Source organism: Ziziphus jujuba, chromosome 6, assembly GCF_031755915.1.
Source record: "Ziziphus jujuba cultivar Dongzao chromosome 6, ASM3175591v1".
Taxonomy (NCBI): Eukaryota; Viridiplantae; Streptophyta; class Magnoliopsida; order Rosales; family Rhamnaceae; genus Ziziphus; species Ziziphus jujuba.
Genome location: NC_083384.1, coordinates 12,827,076 through 12,848,722, shown reverse-complemented (window position 1 = coordinate 12,848,722; position 21,647 = coordinate 12,827,076). Strand labels below are relative to the sequence as shown.

Sequence of the window (21,647 nt, the reverse complement as noted above, 5' to 3'; positions counted from 1 at the left end):
ACTTTAATATACCTTATATATCACAATCTCGCTATTTATATCTGGCTATTATGTTATTCAACTCTAAAAACATTATTAAATTACCATTTCATCCCATCACTAAAATGCGTGTATGTAAGTTTTGGAGGGTATCTTTGTAATTAAATTTAACCATTAAACCCACTTTCCAATGGTGATCAGTCAGATTATTTACAGGATCCTACAGATCAACATTCAACATGGCATTTTACCTTTTACTAAAAAAAGAAGAAGAAGAAAAAGAAACCATGTACCTATGGAGTTCTTTCAAGGTGACATAGTTACTATTATTATTATTATTATTATTATTATATATCGAGATATTAAAATTGAGGCTACAAACACTCTTCATTAAGGCCAAGGCCTCTCACATGGATGGTTTGATTCCATTCTTTCTATGCTATAAAATGTAATATTTATTTTAGCCACAGATTAAAATGAGAATAAAAAATAATACGTTTGTAGTTACTAATTATATGGTTTTCTTTATAATTGATTTTTGCGAGTCTTATAAAAGTGTAATTTTTTTTACAATTTTATACCAGTATTTTTTTCTGCGAAGATATTATTGTATATTTTCTCCCCTTTCATCCCTCGGTTTTTCATGCTTTCTAATTCCCCACTCCAGAAAAGCATTGAACCAATTAGTCTTAGCATTGAGAATTGATTGTATACTAATAAGTTAGTGCTGAATTGCTTCTTTTTAAGTATATAATATATACTTTTTTTTTTTCATATAAAAGTAAATTATAAAAATAAAATGTATATACACTGAGCCAGCCTTTTTTTATTTTTGGGGACAAATCAATTCCTAAGGAAATTTCTTATGCTAATTTGTAATTAAAAATTATTAAAAAATAGATTATATCAAAATAAAATACAACTGAAAATATTAAAAAAAATTCCTAGTAGTTATCTGTTTTTTTTTTTTTTTTTTAAACTTCATTTCCCAAGAGATGTACCGGAGCTTCAAAGCCCAATGGGTTAAATGGATGTCATGGCAGATGTCATGGCAAATTCCTGGGTGTTTGGGCCAAAATAATGATCGAGCCCAACAGCGTTTCGTCTTAGGCTCTCAGCCGAATCATCCATCCTCTTTCCCAACCCATCTCCGGTTCTCTCTCTCTCTCTCTCTCTCTCTCTCTCTCTCTCTCTCTAATCGAAAATGGCGTGCCGCTTTAAATGTTCTCTCCGATATCCGTACGATACGCCGCGTTTTTCGTCATGTTGTCGACTTCAAAACCCTAGTGTTCCTCTCCTGCTCAATCTCTCTACGAATTCTTCGATTTCTACCGCCAAAAAGGTATATTCTCTCTCTCCCTTATATGGATTAGATTGAGATGGAGAAAAAAAAAAAAAAAAAAACTCAATTTTAATCAGTGGATAAGCGTTTGAACAAATTGAACCTGAACCAGGTCTCTTATGCGCGCAGATATCGTACTCCGGTGGTCAGCGTCGTAGCCTTGTTATCGTGAAGTCGCACATGGCCACGGAGGAAAAACTGGTTTCAGAGGATCGAATGCTTGTTAGTAGTTGACATTCTGGTTCTAAAACCCTTTTTTGGGTTTTTTTTTTTCTTTATTTAACTTTATGCTCAGTTTGGTTGGAAAGAACGAAGAAAGAGTAAATTTTATCATTCTTCAGAGCAACAATTGGGCTCGGACAAGATCTTTTTTTTGAATGAGAGAGCTTGTAGTGATTTGCTGATTAATTTTATTGATTGTATTTTTCTTTTCTTCAGGTTTATGTACCGCCACATCCATTGATCAAGCACTGGGTATCAGTTTTAAGGAATGAACAAACTCCCTGTTCCATTTTTAGTAAGTAGTAAATAGATGCATGTGTTTGTGCTTGTGTTTGTATTAGAAGAACCATTTTTGGTAAGCTTTGGTTTTCCAAAATCAACTATATTTCAAAGCACTGGCTACACATTCCTAAAATGCAATAACCACTTCTCAAGGTGTACCCAAACAGTGCTGTGGAAAATGATTTTTGTCTATTTTTGTTCATTTTTTATATTTTCAGTTTGATTTGCTTGAAATTTAATTTTAAATATTTGAAACCACGTTACTCGTTTTAAAGGGGGAAATACTGATTAATATGTCACAATTATCATTATAATTTGTGCTTGTTGCCACTTTCTTTAATTATTCAGGAGGATTCAGCTTAGCTTGTCACTAAGTCCATTCCGTTAGCAATTATAATATGCATTTTAATGTCCAATATTAATTTAGTGCTCCAATGTTCATTAATCAAGAAGACCGCTTGAAATTAGATAAAGGGTTTTGTAAAACTGAGATTTACATGGATAATTACCTGGGTGATCCTAGCCTAATTAGTAATTGATTAGTGTTCTTGCATCCTTGTTAAGCTGATGATAGATTACTTTGTATTTGTGAACGTTAATTTCTTTTTCTTTTTTTTTTAATTCTCTTTATTTATTATTATTATTATTATTATTTTCTTTTGGTTTCTGATTGCTGCTAACAAATTAAGTAGATAAGGCTTTGAACTTCAAATATCATAGGAAATGCAATGGCTGAGTTGGGAAGGCTACTTATGTACGAGGCTTCAAGGGATTGGCTGGTTAGTTGTTAAGTTGTGCATGCAAGTGATCTATGATCTATGATTGTAATTGTTCTGTTCTATTGTTTAAAATTCAAGATATTGTTAATATGGATATTTTTTGATTTTATTAACCTATATCACTTTTGTTTTCCTTGATAAACCTGTTTTTAGTGTTTTCCCTACTAGTTTGATAGTAGTGGAGAATGTCTTTCAAGATACTATTTTTCTCTCGTTCAATGGTGATGATAATATTGTTATTTTGCCTTCTTTGTTTCTCATTCAAGATTGAGTGTTGAATTGTCAGTTTTTTAAGTATATTGCTAAAATTCTATGATAAACTACTGTATATTTCTCCTTAACAGGTAGAAAGTATAACATTGTTTTCTTTCTTGGTGGCTACTCTTGTTTTCCATTTACATTCATTTGGGTTTGTTGATGTCAGCCAACTGTAACGGGGGAGATTCAGTCACCAATGTCTGTTGCCTCTGTTGAGTTTATAGACCCAAGGGAACCTGTGGCGGTTAGTACAACATCCTTTGTACTCTTAATTCTTTTGTATTTGCTATTCAACTTTATTTTATGGGATTACGACACTATGGCATTTTCTGATAGTGCTTTTCTGCTTTTTTTTTTTTTTTTTTTTTTCAATTTTTATTTCTGTATGTCTAATACGCGTGTTTTACAAGCTTACATTGTTCTAAGTGGTTGTGTAAACCTGCTAACTTAAGCTATCAAGTAATTATTTGTTCTTTTAGTTCTGCAGATTGTTCCAATATTAAGGGCTGGGCTAGCTCTAGCAGAACATGCCTCTTCTATTTTGCCAGCAACCAAAACATATCATCTGGGTAAGAATAGAAAGAGGCATTGAGTGTTTCTATTTTGTTTGAGCGGTTCAGGATGTAGCCCCTTCATTTTTAACCAATGGATCAATGTGATTATTTTGGTCACAGCAAAAGACTGATAGGTGTTCTTTCACTTCACAATTAGTCGTATTTCTGTTCTTGTTATGATGTTGTCATCCAACTTGTTTGGTTATTTTTCTTGAAAATTTGATGTTTCATTTGCTTCATCATTCATATTTAACCATCGAGTTACTTTTAATGCTAGAGTTCATATTTCATGTTTCTAACCATTCAGATTGTTAGATTATATACATATATATATATATATATATATAGAGAGAGAGAGAGAGAGAGAGAGAGAAAGAGAGAGAGAGGGAGAATTTTAATCTAATGGGAACTTTTTTTTTTTCACTTTACAATCAGTACCATTCTGGGCGCTAGACTACTATGGCTTGTCATTTCATTACATAAGTTTTTATTTTCTAATCATATATTGAGGTGTCAATCTATGATCATGTATAATATATATATATATATATATACTGGAAATATCTTAAGGTGAGCACATCATCATGATTCGTGTTATAAAACAGGAGACAGTTCATATATAGAGCGGATATACTATTAGTTTATGATACCTATTTTTATTTTGTAAATGAAGGGTTCAGCAGAGATGAGGAAACACTTCTGCCAACATTATATCTTAACAAGTAAGAATTCCCTATCAGAAATTAGGAAACTTAAAATGTGTTTTCTTGATCTTACTGTTCTTATGTTTAAACAGATGTCTATGCAAATTTTTCGTATTATGATTTAACTACCATAAATCCGTGTTCTAAATTTTTTGTTTTATTGCTTTGTCTCTTTCTGGAACACTAAGCTCGGTATAGTTATTCGTGGGCAACTTTAGTTACATGTCTTGTTATACCTTTTGTAGGCTACCTGATACATTTCCTGAAGGGTCTCGAATATTTGTGGTTGATCCTATGCTGGCAACAGGTATTCATATTATACTAATGGCTGGAGCTCCTTGCGTCATGCTCTTATATAATAGTGCAGAGACATTCGACAATTAGAAATCTTTTTCAGATGGAATGTAGAATCTGCTGTCTTCAATTATCTTTCAGATTTGATAAGTAACTTTGGATATCATTTCTTTGCTTTTGTTCTCAGACCTTAATGATTAACTTTTTTGTAATCTCTATCCTTAGCTTCTGCAGCTTCAACAGCACATTAGTGTGTTTCCTGACCTGTTTTTTACTTACGAGTCTCAACTAGAGAAACTTTTATTTACTTTTATTGATATTCGATATCAGGTGGCACAATAGTTGCAGCTGTCAACCTCTTAAAGGAACGTGGGATTGGTAATCAGCAAATTAAAGTGGTAAGTCTTTTTACAATAAATACTATGATGTGTGAACATCTGGTGGACTGAATGTCATATGTAGTGAAATCAGTTGTAGTAGGTTATTCAGAGCCACTTCTAATTTTAAACACATAAGAATACAAGTATGATTTTTGTGATTAAACCTAACATATAAGAGTGGAAATATTATTACCAAAATTTAAAATAAATGTTTGAAAATCAATAATTCTTTTTTTTTTTTTTTTTTTTTTGGTGTGTTTTTTGGGGTGACTATGGATACTGATACTTTGATCTCTGTGATGACACCTGAATTTTTAAAAACCTGCACGTAGTGATATGATATGGTGGAAGTGAAGTTATGGATAGATTTGTTTACATATCATTGGTCTGTACATAACTAAAAGATGATTTATTATCACAGATATGTGCTGTAGCTGCTCCTCCTGCTCTTCAAAAGCTGAGTGAGAATTTCCCTGGGTAAATGATATTTGTCAAATTAAATTTTACGATTCGGTTAACGGTCAGCATTTCTTAAGATAATTATTTTTGTAATTTTTTTCAGCCTTCACGTATACACGGGAATAATTGATCCCACTGTCAATGATAAAGGGTAAGTGCCGCCCAGTTTAAAATCCTCGGTTGTTAATCCAAATGCATAACCAATTGTAAACATGAATAATCTTTGTTTACTATTATGTTCATTTCAGGTTTATAATTCCTGGACTTGGGGATGCCGGAGACCGCTGTTATGGAACATAATTTGTTTCAAGCCAATTATTTTTCATCTTCTTTTGCAATTTTGATTTGTTCAGGCTATCATAAATCAGGATGGTTCTTTTTGAGATTTATCATTAATGAGTGAACTAAACGAGCTTGTTACATTTGCGATTTATCGAGTATTGGAGCCATTAAAAATGGCAACTGAAAGCAGCCTCGTGATTTTATATGGTCAGGGCTTTATGTTAAAATGTGTGTATAATATTGTATATGTTTTTGCTGGACAATTTATCTTATCTTTTTGTTGATAATATCGTTCAAAATAAAGTTATAGATAGCAATGAGAACAAAAATAACATTTATAATTATTATAATTAACTACCAATGATAATTACGGAGTTTTTTAAAAAAAAAATTTCTGAAAAAATCATGATGATCTAAACCCTGAAAAAAAAAATGTGGACCAAACCATGCACGTAAAGGAGACGACAGGAAATTTTAGCTTATCTTTATTAGATATTGGATACCCAATTCAAACGATGAGATTACGCTAATTTCACAGATACTAGTATCATTAAAAGAATGGAAAATTAATAAACTAATTTAATGATATTTAATTTTTGTCATCACTAGTGAAGGAATTCTCTTTTGTTATAAAGTTGATCCCAAGTGCTGAGCAGTGATGGAGATTCCAATGATAGTAAATCATATGGCAATTTAAATAATCACCATTAAATAGTTTATTTTTAAGATTATAGTATAATATATATATATATATATATAATTAAATATTTAATTAAAATTTATTTAAAAAAAAAGTGATTGTCATTAATAATGATAAATAACATAACTAAAAATAAAGAGTCAATTTCTACTTATCCTATCCAAAAATGCAAAATCTATATATTTCAAATGAATTAATAAAATCAGAATCCACGACAATTATAAGAATTAGATGCTAGAAGATTCCGAGTAGTTTTATAATATAATTAAATATCTAATTAAAATTTATCATATAAAAAAATGATTATTATTAATAATGATAAATAATATAACTCATATAAGGAAATAAAAAGTCAATTTCTACTTATCCTACCAAAAAATGCAAGATCTTTATATTTCAAATGAATTAATAAAGTTAGAATCCACAATGATTATAAGACTTACATGCTAGAAGATTCCTATAATATAATTAAATGTCCAATTAAAATTTATCATATAAAAAAGTGATTGTCATTAATAATGATAAATAATATAACTCATATAAGAAAATAAAAAGTCAATTTCTACTTATCCTACCCAAAAATGCAAGATCTATATATTTCAAATGAATTAATAAAGTTAGAATCTACTGCAATTATAAGAATTAGATGCTAGAAGATTCCGAGTAGTCATTTTTAGACACACATGCATAATTGTAAACTTTTAATCCATTACCAAACGAAAATAAATAAGAGGCTTCAAGAGCTACCAAAAGAGATATAAAGAATCTGGTCCGTTTAATGAAGCTTCTAATCTAATAAATGACTAGGAATAATGCAAATGTGAATATATATATATATATATATATATATAGGGATATTTTACAGTACAGACCATTTGCATGCATCCTAGAATCCCTCTATATATATATATATATATATATGGAAATTCTATGGTGAAGACGGTCCGTATGAGGACCGAAGTATTAGTAACGATTTTTCATAATATTAACGACGGTTTCTTAGAAAATCGTCACCAATACTATAAAAAATCGTCACCAATACTGTGGTCCGCATAAGGACCGTTCGCACCATAGACAGTGTCAGGACCCGTCCATAATCAAATCCCATAATATTTTATGGGCATATTTCATAAAAATTGAAATCACCAACATAACCAAATATTTTCCTTGAAATATTTGAAAATCAAATCGTGCCCAATTTACCATTAAAACCACACCAATTTCAAAATCCTCAAAACCATAAAATAATTCCACACGGCATAAATTTGTAGAATTCGCATTTTCTTAAATCCAATAAATTCATAAATAATTCTACAATAAATCCAATAAATATTTGGCACATAGAAATTAAATTCCAAATATTTAATTCACACATAATATATTCATCAATTAAATTCCCCAAAATTAATTTGAAGGTGGGTCACTCACCTGGAGCACGCAATTAACCTATGATCCACTACGGGATCAATTCTACGACTCACCGGTGCTCCTAGAACAAAATTCACAGACAGTCAAATAAATTAATATTTTATTCGGGTAAATAATACCCGGTACCCGGGGGGGTCAAAACACAAACGATATCTAGAATTTACGAGTTATATACCGAATCGAAGCTCGAGTGATGCTAATCACAGATCCGGTCTTAATTTTCGATGATCATACCCGACGGGGTTTGAATTTCGTCGGGAAGCTTTCCGGGTTTCGGCTCCGCAATTCTCCCAAACCGTCGCGAATTGGCGGAAACGGAAGTCGGATTTGGGTTCAGGAGGTCGAACACTGCGGACTGGAGCTGGCCGGAATTTTCGGGTACTCGCCGGAACAGTATTTTCCGGCGGTGGCCGTTTGCTGTGAAATTTTGCAGATTTGTAGATCGTGAGGAGAGCAATCCAACGAGACCGACGGTGAGCAAAACGGAGGTCGGACGGCGGAGAAATCACCGTTTGAAGATTTTCGACCCCTCGCCTGAAAACGCTCCGATCCCGGCGCGTCGGTGGTCCGATGGCCGTGATATTTGGTGGGTAGGCCGGACTTGAGGAGAGGATGATGGGTGTATGGCGCGTGTACTGTATATCGGCTGGAATAGTGCCGATTCGCGGTGGCCGGCGGTGGAGGGGGAAAAATCGCCGCCAAACTTCGGACGTCCGATCCGGGCGCGTCCGGCGGCCGTTCGCCGTGAAATTTGGAGGTTTTGCCGGAAATGAGGTGGGCAATCTGGCTGGCCGGCGCGTGTACAGTAACTAGGCCGGAAAAATGTGAACATGACCGGCGGCCGGCGGGTCCTCTCTCTCTCTTTCTCTCTCCTCTCTCTCTTTCTCTCTCTTCTCTCTCTTTCTCTCTCTTCCCCGAGAGTTTTTCAAAATTAAAACCCTGCGTGACACTGTTCATGCCACGTGGACCACTCAGAAGCTGACACGTGGCATTTCACTGTTCACCGACCCAAAAACATTAAAATAATACGGTATCCGGTAAACTTCAAACGTCCATAACTTTTTAACCGGATGTCCGTTTTGAGCGTGCCGCTAGTCTGTGAACTCGTATCGACGAGCACTTCACAACCATGCATGAGTCAAAGCTCAATTCCCCATAAAAAAAAGTCAACTCCGGCACCCCTTGGACAGTTTGGACCGCAACTTGTTTCGTCCATAACTTTCAAACCGTAGCTCCATTTTCGACGTGCTACCAGTCTACGAACTCGTGGCATCGTGCACTTCGCCACGGTACCCTAGTCAACTCAAAATTCTCACCGAGTCAAAAAAGTCAACTATTGACCCCCTTCGGTCAACGGTCAACCTCGGTCAACGTGCACGGATTCCAGTGCGATTCGGGACGGGGTGTTACAGACAGACTGTATATATATATATATATATAACCAATAAAGAGAAATATGAAAAAGAATATACATTTTAGGCTGAAAATGGCTTCCAAACACATTTTCCCTCTCACAAAACACATTTTGTTGGGGATTTTCTGTATTACTTTGCTGTTGTATTAAGGTAGTTAAAGATTTATTAATTTTCTTATCTCCCAAACTAGAGCCTGTATATCACCTATCCATCAAAGTTTGAAGGAAAGCAATGTTATATAATATAATTGATTCAATATTAATTATATATTTTGTAAATAGCAGGCGAATTGCAAACAGCTCAATCTTCTTTACCAGAATGCTAAGATCCATGCTCAAATTTCCCAGATTGCCATTAGACTTCCATTCATAAGCGGTTTCCAAAGGGTGGAGTTTGTTTAATTGTAAGGGATGTCCAGAGTATTTGGTTTTACCAATTCTCTTAAATCAATCTCTAAAAGACTTCATTTTTCTTTTGGTATATGGTTTTGAAGTTTAATCTATTTATATATTTAAATATATATATATATATATATATATATATATATATATATATATTTATATGAAATAATAACCCATTTATGGAATTAGGAATTAAATTGTAGTGCTATGTGTATATATATATATATATATAAATAAACAGTTCTGATCTAACGGGATATCTAACTCATTTATGCTATATCATACTGATGTAGGACAATACTAACCAGGGACAAAAAAAAAAATGCAATAATCTTTTTTTTTTTTTAATTTTTTTAAAAAATCCGATAAACTCTTATCAAAAGGTTCGTTTTCCTTACTAAAACATAAAACAAAAAAAACATTATCGTATATTATATATCCATATTACTCTTAAATAGTTAATAATTAAGTGAATTAAGTAGATAACTAAATCATTAATAGGTATAAATATATATATATATATATATGTATATATATATATATATATATATATATGCTTTTCTATTTTGCACTTTGAAATACAGCAAAGTGACTGTAACAGTATACCTTTTAGTATTTATTTTGCTTAGTACGACTGTTTTGGTGTATTATAGAGTGCGTCTATTTGATGTAACCTTCTATACATGGCCAAGTTGAATCCCTATATCTTCCTATATGGAATAAGTTTAGTTAGATAATTTTATTCTCTAGTTTTTAAAATTGCATGTTGCAACAAAAACTAAAATCTATAAATAATAATAATAATAACAAATAAAAAAATCGATACTATATGTAAAAGAAATTTTGAACCATAAGTGCACATAATTTACTTCACAATCGATGAGAAAAACAGACATACAGATTAACCGTATTAATCTATCAAACATTATCTTGTCAAAGCCTTCACTTTCTTGATCTAAAAATAATAATAATAATACACATTCAATTTCCAAATCACATTAAAATATCTTTGCTTCCTTGTTCCTTCCAGCCCAATTCTCACCACATGCTCCCTCCTCCACCGCCACTAAAATAATCTCCCCCGCCGCCACCGCTGAAGCCTCCACTGTCACTGTAACCTCCACCTGAATATCCTCCTCCGTCGGAATATCCACTGGAATATCCTCCTCCACCGCCACTAAAATGATCTCCTCCGCCGGAATATCCTCCTCCACCACCGGAATGTCCTCCTCCATGGTCAAAAGTACTACCCCCTCCTCCACTTCCACTTTCAACATTACTACTTCCTCCACCTTCACCTCCACTTTCAACTGCACCACTTCCTCCTCTTCCTCCACCTCCATGTCCATGGCCTCCGGCGGCACCGCCATGATGACCGGAGTCGACTCCTCCGCCACCACAATCCTCTCCTCCTCCTCCTCCTCTCCCCTCGCCAGTCTCTCCTTCTTCTCCTTTTCCTCCTCCTTGTTCTAAGGTATTAGTGCTAATCCAATGGTACATATTTCCATCACTAGCCTGATCATTATGCAATATTTCTGTTTTGCCATCTCCAGCTTCCAAATCGGAATTATTATTGTTGTCTCCGACTCCGCCAATTTCAATCTCTACGGAAACCTCCACTCCTACACATCGTCTATATATCAACCATAGTAATACTATTACTATCAGCACCGATCCCACAACGATAGGTATGATGAACACTGTCTTCATTGATCTTATATTGTTATTAATATTATTATTTTTTTTTTCTCCAATCTCAGATATCAAATAACTGGTAATATATAATTAATTACTTCTTTTTTTTTTTCCAAAGGTACCTTTCCTTTTATAGTGAAAAAAATTCGCGATATATTTTCCATTTTCAAAACTATGTTTCCCTTTACTTTCTTCTTTGGCATTTTTGTTGACTTTAATTAGGAGGGTGTTGCCATGTTGCACAAGGGAAGCTTTTTGAGCTTCCTAAATGTGTAAACAAATTGTGAACTACGGATAATATATATATATATATATATATATATATATTTATATGACTTTTTGATCCTTCATTTTCTTGAAATTTTAGCTTATGGGGTTGAAAACCAATTATTTAAGTCGACTGTAAAAATTTTCTTTAAATTGATTAAAATGCGTTATTGGTCGATGTTTGATGAAATGGGTCCAATTCAATTTGACACTTGAAATTAAAAATTAAAATATTTATGATATGCGAAAAAAAATGAATATATAAATGGGATGCTTGCATATAATTTGAACTGTTATATGAATTTTTAATATATATATATATATATATATATGAGATTTGCTGCAGAATGAGAAAGTTCGCACCTTATAAAGTGAGAATCGTGAGAAGTGAGAAGGAGATATTTGCTGTTAACTTTATCTGAAATACCTGTAGAGACTTCTTTTGTAAGATTAATAAAACGGTGCGCACCGCTTACACAAAAAATAAAAAATTAAAAAAAAATGCAGAGACTTTTTTTCTTGGTTTAATGAAATGGTGAGTGGCACCCATTTTCAACCAAAAAAAAAAAAAAAAAGAAAAAAAGAAAAAACAGCAGAGAAGAACCCGTCTCCTTCAGCTCTAGAATCACATTTCCTAAATCCCTAAACCAACTCCAGCTCCAGCAGCTCAAGCTCACCATCGTTCTTCTCTGCCTCCAGCATGTTTCTCTCTACCACCCAGCACCTCCAGCAATACAACCACTTTCAGGTTCCTTCTCTTCCTCTCTCACTCTGCAATTTTCGATCTGAATGCTTAGATTTTTTTTTTTTCGTGCTGAATGCTTAGAGATGAACGCAGAAAGGAAAATAATGCTTAGATATGAACGTAGAAAGGATTAATTTCGTAGGATCTGACTAGTGTGATTAATTTCATGTGTTTTTTCTACTTTGATGCTGAATTTCCATCATTTTATTTTTTAAATTATTATTATTATTTTTGGGTATCACCAAACCGATTAAATGCTGATGATATACCAAAAGAAAAAATGCTTAGCAAATAAGCAAATAAGTACCAATTATGACCCTGGTAAGACTATAATCTTATTCAAGTATACCAACAAGTACCAATTATTGTTATTTGTTAAATGTCAAAACCACTATTTGCTCTTGTAAAAGTACAATATTTGAATCCCCTTATCGCCAATTTATAAAATTAAAAAAAAAATTCCATTTACTAGTGACAGTTATTTGTTTTTGTTTATGTTTTCTGTTCAATCTACACGTTTAATGACTTTGAGATTTCCTTTTGCTCTTGTAAAAGTACAATTCCAACAAAAAAGTCTCTTGCAGTTTAGGTTTTTTTTTTTTTTTTTTTTTTTTTTTTTTTTTTTTTTGTGTAAATGGGTGCGCACTGTTTTATTTCTCTCACAAAGAAAATCTCTGCAAGTACTTTAGATAAAGTTAATGGCAAACTTCTCTTCCTCACAATTCTCACCCCATGGATTTTCTCACTGTACAGCAAATCTCGTATATGTATATATATATATATATATATTGTGAGATCCGCACTGCACTTGGCGAGTGGGACCCACATGATAGAGATTAATCACGAATACTTCCAAGTTTACAAGTTCTTGCTGTCGTAATCTGACATTTTCGTTATTTGATTTTTTGGGTTGGTCTAATTCTGAATTTCTAACTTGGTAAACCGTACACAATATTGGCACGCAGACGCAAAATTGGCTAGTTCTTTGCATTTTCTAGTTTGATTTTTGGTAAGGCCAACATAACATTTTTCTTATCGATCTTGAAAGTTAGTACTATTTTGTTTTAATTCAATTGCAAAACCTTGAAACTTATTTTTCCAAAGAAAAAAAAAGAGCACACAATAAGTGCCATTTGACAATGGTCCAAGTTTTCAATCACTATGACCCACAACACAACTAAAAACTGAATATGGCCTCAACTTTTGACGCTCCCTCCGCGTCATCTGCAATAATGGAATTCCAACTACAATATTTTCTGCCTTATTATTATTATTATCATCATTATTTTCATTTAGCAATTAATAATAAAATTTCATCCTTATCTCAAAAAAGTAATTATTTATTTATTTAGGTTATTTTACCCTTTTTTATCTTTATTAATAAAATGATATTATATCAATGATTGTGAAGAATACAAACTTATATATGTGTGAGATTATATTAATGTTAGTTGATAATCTTGTTCTTTAGTGGAAGTTCTTTGAACTATTCCAAAAGTTTGTGTTCAAACAAAAAGATTCTATTTAGGCATTTTCCATTAAGCAAAAATTTCTTTTATGAACAATCTTAATTAATTATTTTAATTTTTTTTTCTAATTACAACTTAAAAGAGGGATTTTCACCTATATGGACGTTTAAACCCTTAACCTTGGGGGTATTTTCATTTGATCTCTAAACCTAAAAATTTATCCTATGATTACTTATTTTACACGTTTAAAGGTACTTATAATTAACGTCTAATGAACTATGATAAAAACAATGTCAACATAAGAATTAATATAATGGTAAGTTGCATATCATTTTCCCTTCGTTTTTTTTTTCATGGAAAGTACACTCGCAATCTGAAACTGAACAGAATTCCATTTCACCCAAAAAAATAAAAGGTGATCCTTCCTTAATCTAGATTAATTAAAAGCTTTTAAACATTTTAAAGTATGTTTTGGTAGGAAATGCACACACACACACATATATATATATATATATATATATATATATATATATATATATATATGTATGGCACACTAGTTAATTAATCAGGAAAGATGTAACAATTTAAAACTTTTATCTAATGAATCTATATATGCATCCATCCTTTATAGAAAAATTAGGAAAAGCTTAAACGATAATAATGACCATTATCATTTCTTTTACAAATTACAACATATATATATATATATATATAATATATATATATATATATATATATTTTATTTTATTTTTACATCCCTATATCACTAGAAAATAAAAAGAAAATAACTCTCGAGGATTACAGTTCCTCTATAATTTTGTTTTTGTCTACTTTATTCCCTTATACATGTTAAATGACATGATATACACAATAACTAACTGTTGAATACACATCGTGTGCACATTGCACATCGTCAACATACTCCTCCACCACCACCACCTCCTCCACCGCCACCAGCAGAAGCAGCAGCAGAAGCAGCAGCAGCAGCAACAACACCAGCGCTGCCCGTGTTACCTCTTCTTCTCGCAGGTCGGACTCCTGAAGATGCCGGCTGCCTAGTATAAGCAGCTGGATCCTTCTGCTTAGGTTGTTGCTGTTCCTCGCTCCAGTTGCAGCCCATCACTAAATATTGCACCACTATAAAGCTTTGTATTATATCTACCTATCTATCTTCCTTAGCTGTTATACTGTAGTAGAATATATATAAGTGTTTTTTCCGATTGCTTTGGCTACCCTTAACATATTTATAGCTATATATTTTATCGACAGCTAGAGAATCAAACGAAGAAAAGTAGTTTTGTTTTGCTTTAATTAGTTTCCCGGAAACCACACCTATATCTTACTTAACATATTTAGTTTAGGAATATGAAAAGAAGAAGATAGCTTTGTTTTTTGGGGTTAATTTGACTTCCTGTTTCGAGGCATTCAATGAATATTGTTTAAAGGAACATGTTGGTCATGTGGCCCATTGCGATAAGGAAACGTAGAAAAGGAATCTTTGACAAAGTCAAATGTGAGAAATTTTCAATCCAGGGTATACTCGATGCTGATGTTGATTCCTTTGGTGGAGCATTTTTACTTCATAATACATTCATGAATTCGTTATCAAGGATTTTTTTTTTTTTTTTTTTTAAGATATTTGCTATGTTTCTTCACAGCCTCCAAGAAAATTCGAAGAAAATGTTTGCATTGTCGAAGGAGTGAACGAAGAAAAAATATTTGGTAAGAAGTTCTTAGATGGCACAAAACTTTTATATACGTTGAATAGAGTGTTTATTTAATATAACTGATAAAAATAAAAGATTTGTCTGTATAATTTTATTTAATAGATTTCTTTTTAAAAAAAAATTATTTAAATATTTAATTATAAATAAAAGTTACTGTATTAAATGTTTATTGATTTCCATATAAGATTAAAAATAAAAAATTTATTTTTAAAAAAACTTAAAATTTGAATTTTTTTAAAAATTATTTTTTTTGAACAAAAAAATTTTTAACCATCAAATAAAACTTTTGTGGACAAAAAAAAAGGTGCTGCCAAATGGACTCAAAGATTGGTCACTCATCAATTTTTTTTTTTTTTTTTTTTTTTTTTTTTTTGGGATAAAGGCCGGTCACCGCTTGGCTATCAAATGGACTACTACTCAACAGTTTAACAAAATCATGAAGGAATCTACGAATCTAAGTTTACCTTCAAGTTGAAGCCCGGTTTAATTTTCTTTTCAATTAATAACTTGCATTAATATTGCAAACGTACGTATGTGGCTGTTGCTAGCTTCTGCCCACATGGGAAATGAATATTCCAGTTATATATATATATATATATATAGTTACAGTATATTTGTCACTAAATTGCATAGAGTTAACTGAGTTACAAAACTCCATATAATTCTGGGAAATATATAGCATTTTAACAATATGAGGATATTCACATAGTAAAATATATATATATATATATAAACAAAAATGACCGTTGAACATGGCCTTAGGCTTCCCATAAATGTGTATGGATCGCCATGAAATTACAACGAACTGCTATCTACAATATTAATGTAAAACAAAAATGGGCCCGTGTATAATTTTTTTCAATAAAAAATAAATCATTTTAAGCGGGTGCAAATTCTTTGTCCCTTTATGTAGATAAAATGTTATCTATATGTCTCTTTCCACCAGCCAGTAAATGACAACGCAGTTATAAAATTAGTTTTCTAAATTTTATTTCCATTAGCGTCTTTTCCATCATTTTTTGCCGTTTACGTCTTATAATTCTTATTCGAAAAGAATTAAAAAAAAAAAAAAGTATTATGTAATGCTTTTCTCACGCTTGAAAACTTACCTCTAATAATTCTTCTAGATGTAGACATTAATGATGTTCTAGGAAGCTTCATAGCCCATGCGGCGGCGTTGATTTCTTGAACGAAAGGTTAACGATAAAACAGAGGGAAACAGATAACTTATTTCAGACTTCAAATTTTAGATGAGGTGTCAGCATTCTTCGATGGAGAGGGAGGGACAGTGGATCCAAAATTTTATTTTATTATTTTTTATTTATTATTATTATTATTTTATTTTATTTATTTTTTATTTTTTGCAAAGAAATATCAACAGTACAAGTACTACAGGTGGACAACTTTCAATCTGGATAGCATGAACCGTGAAGTAATTATTGGAGCCCTTCCTCTATCCATGATTTAAAATAGTCGATAAAGCATATTTATCCAAATTATACGTTATTCATGGACAACTTTAACAAACTTTTTTACGTTTTTTGTTTTTTGTTTTTTTTGTTTTTTTTGTTTTTTTTTTTTTCCTTTTTTTGAACTGTATGCTCTGTTTGGTTGGAAAGAACAAAGAAAGAGTAAATTTTATCATTCTTCAGAGCAACAATTGGGCTCGGACAAGATCATTTTTTTGAATGAGAGAGCTTGTAGTGATTTGCTGATGAATTTTATTGATTGTATTTTTCTTTTCTTCAGGTTTATGTACCGCCACATCCATTGATCAAGCACTAGGTATCAGTTTTAAGGAATGAACAAACTCCCTGTGCCATTTTTAGTAAGTAGTAAATAGATGCATGTGTTTGTGCTTGTGTTTGTATTAGAAGAACCATTTTTGGTAAGCTTTGGTTTTCCAAAATCAACTATATTTCAAAGCACTGGCTACACATTCCTAAAATGCAATAACCACTTCTCAAGGTGTACCCAAACAATCCTGTGGAGAATGATTTTTGTCTATTTTTGTTCATTTTTTATATTTTCAGTTTGATTTGCTTGAAATTTAATTTTAAATATTTGAAATCACATTACTCGTTTTAAAGGGGGAAATACCGATTAATATGTCACAATTATCATTATAATTTGTGCTTGTTGCCACTTTCTTTAATTATTCAGGAGGATTCAGCTTAGCTTGTCACTAAGTCCATTCCGTTAGCAATTATAATATGCATTTTAATGTCCAATATTAATTTAGTGCTCAAATGTTCATTAATCAAGAAAACCGCTTGAAATTAAATAAATGGTTTTGTAAAACTGAGATTTACATGGATAATTACCTGGGTGATCCTAGCCTAATTAGTAACTGATTAGTGTTCTTGCATCCTTGTTAAGCTGATGATAGATTACTTTGTATTTGTGAACGTTAATTTCATTTTTTTTAATTCTCTTTATTTATATATTTATTTATTTATTTATTATTATTATTATTTTCTTTTGGTTTCTAATTGCTGCTAACAAATTAAGTAGATTTTAAGGCTTTGAACTTCAAATATCATAGGAAATGCAATGGCTGAGTTGGGAAGGCTACTTATGTACGAGGCTTCAAGGGATTGGCTGGTTAGTTGTTTAAGTTGTGCATGCAAGTGATCTATGACCTATGATTGTAATTGTTCTGTTCCATTGTTTAAAATTCAAGACATTGTTAATATGGATATTATTCGATTTTATTAACCTATATCACTTTTGTTTTCCTTGATAAACCTGTTTTCAGTGTTTTCCCTACTAGTTTGATAGGTAGTAGAGAATGTCTTTCAAGATATACTACTTTTCTCTCGTTCAATGGTGATGATAATATCTGTTATTTTGCCTTCGTTGTTTCTCATTCAAGATTCAGTGTTGAATTGTCAATTTTGTACGTATATTGCTAAAATTCTATGATAAACTACTGTAGATTTGTATTTCTCCTTAACAGGGAGAAAGTATAACAATGTTTTCTTTCTTGGTGGCTACTCTTGTTTTCCATTTACATTCATTTGGGTTTGTTGATGTCAGCCAACTGTAACAGGGGAGATTCAGTCACCAATGTCTGTTGCCTCTGTTGAGTTTATAGACCCAAGGGAACCTGTGGCGGTTACTACAGCATCCTTTGTACTCTTAGTTCTTTCTTATTTGCTATTCAACTTTATTTTATGGGATTACGACACTATGGCATTTTCTGATAGTGCTTTTCTGCTGTTTTTTCTTTCTTTTTTTTTTTAATTTTTTTATTTCTGTATGTTCTAATACGCTTGTTTTACAAGCTTACATTGTTCTAAGTGGATGTGTAAACCTGCTAACTTAAGCTATCAAGTAATTATTTGTTCTTTTAGTTCTGCAGATTGTTCCAATATTAAGGGCTGGGCTAGCTCTAGCAGAACATGCCTCTTCTATTTTGCCAGCAACCAAAACATATCATCTGGGTAAGAATAGAAAGAGGCATTGAGTGTTTCTATTTTGTTTGAGTGGTTCGGGATGTAGCCCCTTCATGTTTAACCAATGGATCAATGTGATTATTTTGGTCACAGCAAAGACTGATAGGTGTTCTTTCATTTCACAATTAGTTCTATTTCTGTTCTTGTTATGATGTTGTCATCCAACTTGTTTGGTTATTTTTCTTGAAAATTTTGTTTTTCATTTGCTTCATGATTCATATTTAACCATCGAGTTACTTTTAATGCCAGAGTTCATATTTCATGTTTCTAACAATTCAGATTGTTAGATTATATACATATATATATATATATATATATATATAGAGAGAGAGAGAGAGAGAGAGAAGGAGAATTTTAATCTAATGGGAACTTCTTTTTTTTTCACTTTACAACCAGTACCATTCTGGGCGCTAGACTACTATGACTTGTCACTTCATCACATAATATTTTATTTTCTAATCATATATTGAGGTGGCAATCTATGATCATGTATAAAATATATATATATATATAGATACTGGAAATATCTTAAGGTGAGCACATCAGCATGATTCGTGTTATAAAACAGGAGACAGTTCATATATGGAGCAGACATACTAATATAGTTTATGATACCTATTTTTATTTTGTAAATGAAGGGTTCAGCAGAGATGAGGAAACACTTCTTCCAGCATTATATCTTAACAAGTAAGAGTTCCCTATCAGAAATTAGGAAACTTAAATATATTTTCTTGATCTTACTGTTTCTTATGTTTAAACAGATGTCTATGCAATTTTTTTGTATTATGATTTAACTACCATAAATCCATGTTCTAAATTTTTTGTTTTATTGCTTTGTTTCTCTCTGGAACACCAAGCTCCGTATAGTTATTCGTGGGCAACTTTAGTTACATGTCTTGTTATACCTTTTGTAGGCTACCTGATATATTTCCTGAAGGGTCTCGAATATTTGTGGTTGATCCTATGCTGGCAACAGCCATTCATATTATACTAATGGCTGGAGCTCCTTGCGTCATGCTCTTATATAATAGTTCAGAGACATTCGACAATTAGAAATCTTTTTCAGATGGAATGTAGAATCTGCTGTCTTTAATTATCTTTCAGATTTGATAAGCAACTTTAGATATCATTTCTTTGCTTTTTTTTTTTATCAAAAATTAATGATTAACTTTTTTGTAATCTCTATCCTTAGCTTCTGCAGCTTCAACAGCACATTAATGTGTTTCCTGACCTGTTTTTACTTATGAGTCTCACCTAGAGACACTCTTATTTACTTTTGTTGATATCCGATACCAGGTGGCACAATAGTTGCAGCTGTCAACCTCTTAAAGGAACGTGGGATTGGTAATCAGCAAATTAAAGTGGTAAGTCTTTTTTACAATAAAAGCTATGATGTGTAAACATCTGGTGGACTGAATGTCATATGTAGTGAAATCAGTTGTAGTAGGTTATTCAGAGCCACTTCTAAGTTTTAACACATAAGAATACAAGTATGACTTTTGTGATTAAACCTAACATATAAGAGTGGAAATAGTATTACCAAAATTTAAAATAAATGTTTGAAAATCAATAATTGATTTTTTTTCCCCCTTTTTTTTTTTTTTTTTTTTTTTTTGTTTTCGGGTGACTATGAATGCTGATACTTTGATCTCTGTGATGACACCTGAATTTTTAAAAACCTGCACGTAGTGATATGATATGGTGGAAGTGAAGTTATGGATGGATTTGTTTACATATCATTGGTCTGTACATGACTAAAAGAAGATTTATTATCACAGATATGTGCTGTAGCTGCTCTTCCTGCTCTTCAAAAGCTGAGTGAGAATTTCCCTGGGTAAATGATGTTTGTCAAATTATATTTTACGATTCGATTAAAGGTCAGCATTTCTTAAGATAATTATTTTCTGTAATTTTTTCAGGCTTCCCGTATACATTGGAATAATTGATCCCACTGTCAATGATAAAGGGTCAGTGTGAGATCTCATATCGGTTAGAAAGGAGAACGAATCATGCCTTATAAAAGGGTGTGGATACCTTTCCCTTGAAAAGCGTTTTAAAACCATGTGGGCGGGGCCCAAAGTGGACAATGTCTCATGTGGGTGGTGTGGGCTGTTACAGTTGGTGGGTCCCAAGGAGGGTGGATTGTGAAATCTCATATCGGTTGGAAAGGGGAACGAAACATGCTTTATAAGAATGCGTGGATACCTTTCCCTTGAGAGGCCCTTTAAAACCATGCGGGCGAGGTTCAAAGCGGACAATATTTCATGAAGTGTTGCCCAGGTTAAAATCCTCGGTTAACCAGTTGTAAACATGAATAATTTTTGTTTATAAATTAGATGGTAGAAGATTCCGAATAGTCATTTTTAGATAGACACATGCATAATTTTAAACTTTTAATTCATTACCAAACGAAATAAATAAGAGGCTTCAAGAGCTACCAAAAGAGATATAGAGAATTTGATCCGTTTAATGAAGCTTCCAATCTAATAAATGACCAGGAATAATGCAAACATGAATATATATATATATATATATATATATAGGGATATATATTTATGTCAGCACCCGTCCAAAATTTCTCACAGGAACCCTAGACAAGTCCAGATCCTAGGGAAACCCTACCGGATCCTCCAATAGAAAATCCGGCAGAACCTCCCCTAAGGGTTGGACTTACCACAATTTTCTTGCACTGAAAATATACTTCTATATACACCACCTTATTCCTCCCACATTACTACAATTTAAGTTCCACAACTAGCAGCACTTCGATAACAAATTATATAAAAGGCATATAATGGAATCAATTT

The 21,647-nt window shown here is 32.3% G+C and overlaps 3 protein-coding genes across 11 annotated transcripts; 2 read left to right on the top strand and 1 right to left on the bottom strand.

Annotated features, from left to right (window-relative positions):
- The first annotated feature begins 1,117 nt into the window (after positions 1-1,117).
- LOC107430798 (uracil phosphoribosyltransferase) lies at positions 1,118-5,822 on the top strand. 2 transcript variants are annotated; one of them, XM_016041661.4, is made up of 12 exons: positions 1,118-1,321; positions 1,451-1,543; positions 1,760-1,838; positions 2,546-2,604; positions 3,029-3,106; positions 3,350-3,431; positions 4,090-4,138; positions 4,366-4,427; positions 4,745-4,812; positions 5,216-5,271; positions 5,357-5,404; positions 5,502-5,822. In XM_016041661.4, exons 1-12 carry the CDS (start codon positions 1,184-1,186, stop codon positions 5,551-5,553), a joined length of 864 nt encoding a protein of 287 aa, XP_015897147.3. In that variant the 5' UTR covers positions 1,118-1,183; the 3' UTR covers positions 5,554-5,822. The 2 variants fall into 2 exon arrangements, with proteins under 2 accessions (XP_015897147.3, XP_048320334.1); XM_048464377.2 differs by having other exon boundaries at positions 1,183-1,321; positions 1,434-1,543.
- A 4,695-nt stretch (positions 5,823-10,517) lies between these two features.
- LOC125418875 (glycine-rich cell wall structural protein 1.8) lies at positions 10,518-11,189 on the bottom strand. The gene has a single exon (XM_048463564.2). It carries the CDS (start codon positions 11,187-11,189, stop codon positions 10,518-10,520), a length of 672 nt encoding a protein of 223 aa, XP_048319521.2.
- Positions 11,190-16,448: 5,259 nt separating this feature from the next.
- LOC107430802 (uracil phosphoribosyltransferase) lies at positions 16,449-21,200 on the top strand. Of its 8 annotated transcripts, none has more exons than XM_048463403.2 (10): positions 16,449-16,814; positions 17,132-17,167; positions 17,928-17,986; positions 18,422-18,517; positions 18,747-18,828; positions 19,479-19,527; positions 19,755-19,816; positions 20,137-20,204; positions 20,619-20,674; positions 20,760-21,200. In XM_048463403.2, exons 3-10 carry the CDS (start codon positions 17,936-17,938, stop codon positions 20,815-20,817), a joined length of 522 nt encoding a protein of 173 aa, XP_048319360.2. In that variant the 5' UTR covers positions 16,449-16,814; positions 17,132-17,167; positions 17,928-17,935; the 3' UTR covers positions 20,818-21,200. The 8 variants fall into 8 exon arrangements, with proteins under 8 accessions (XP_048319360.2, XP_048319358.2, XP_048319364.2 ...); XM_048463401.2 differs by having other exon boundaries at positions 16,452-16,814; positions 17,132-17,210; XM_048463407.2 differs by lacking the exon at positions 18,422-18,517 and having other exon boundaries at positions 16,456-16,814.
- The last annotated feature ends 447 nt before the right edge of the window (positions 21,201-21,647 follow it).

Bases quoted from the DNA above. Each gene is read 5' to 3' on its own strand.
- LOC107430802 (XM_048463403.2), top strand. From the start codon at position 17,936: ATGGCTGAGTTGGGAAGGCTACTTATGTACGAGGCTTCAAGGGATTGG. The intron at 18,829-19,478 runs GTAAGAATAGAA...TTGTAAATGAAG, and splicing joins AACCAAAACATATCATCTGG to GGTTCAGCAGAGATGAGGAA. The intron at 19,528-19,754 runs GTAAGAGTTCCC...TACCTTTTGTAG, and splicing joins CCAGCATTATATCTTAACAA to GCTACCTGATATATTTCCTG.
- LOC125418875 (XM_048463564.2), bottom strand. From the start codon at position 11,189: ATGAAGACAGTGTTCATCATACCTATCGTTGTGGGATCGGTGCTGATA.
- LOC107430798 (XM_016041661.4), top strand. From the start codon at position 1,184: ATGGCGTGCCGCTTTAAATGTTCTCTCCGATATCCGTACGATACGCCG. The intron at 4,139-4,365 runs GTAAGAATTCCC...TACCTTTTGTAG, and splicing joins CCAACATTATATCTTAACAA to GCTACCTGATACATTTCCTG. The intron at 5,272-5,356 runs GTAAATGATATT...AATTTTTTTCAG, and splicing joins CTGAGTGAGAATTTCCCTGG to CCTTCACGTATACACGGGAA.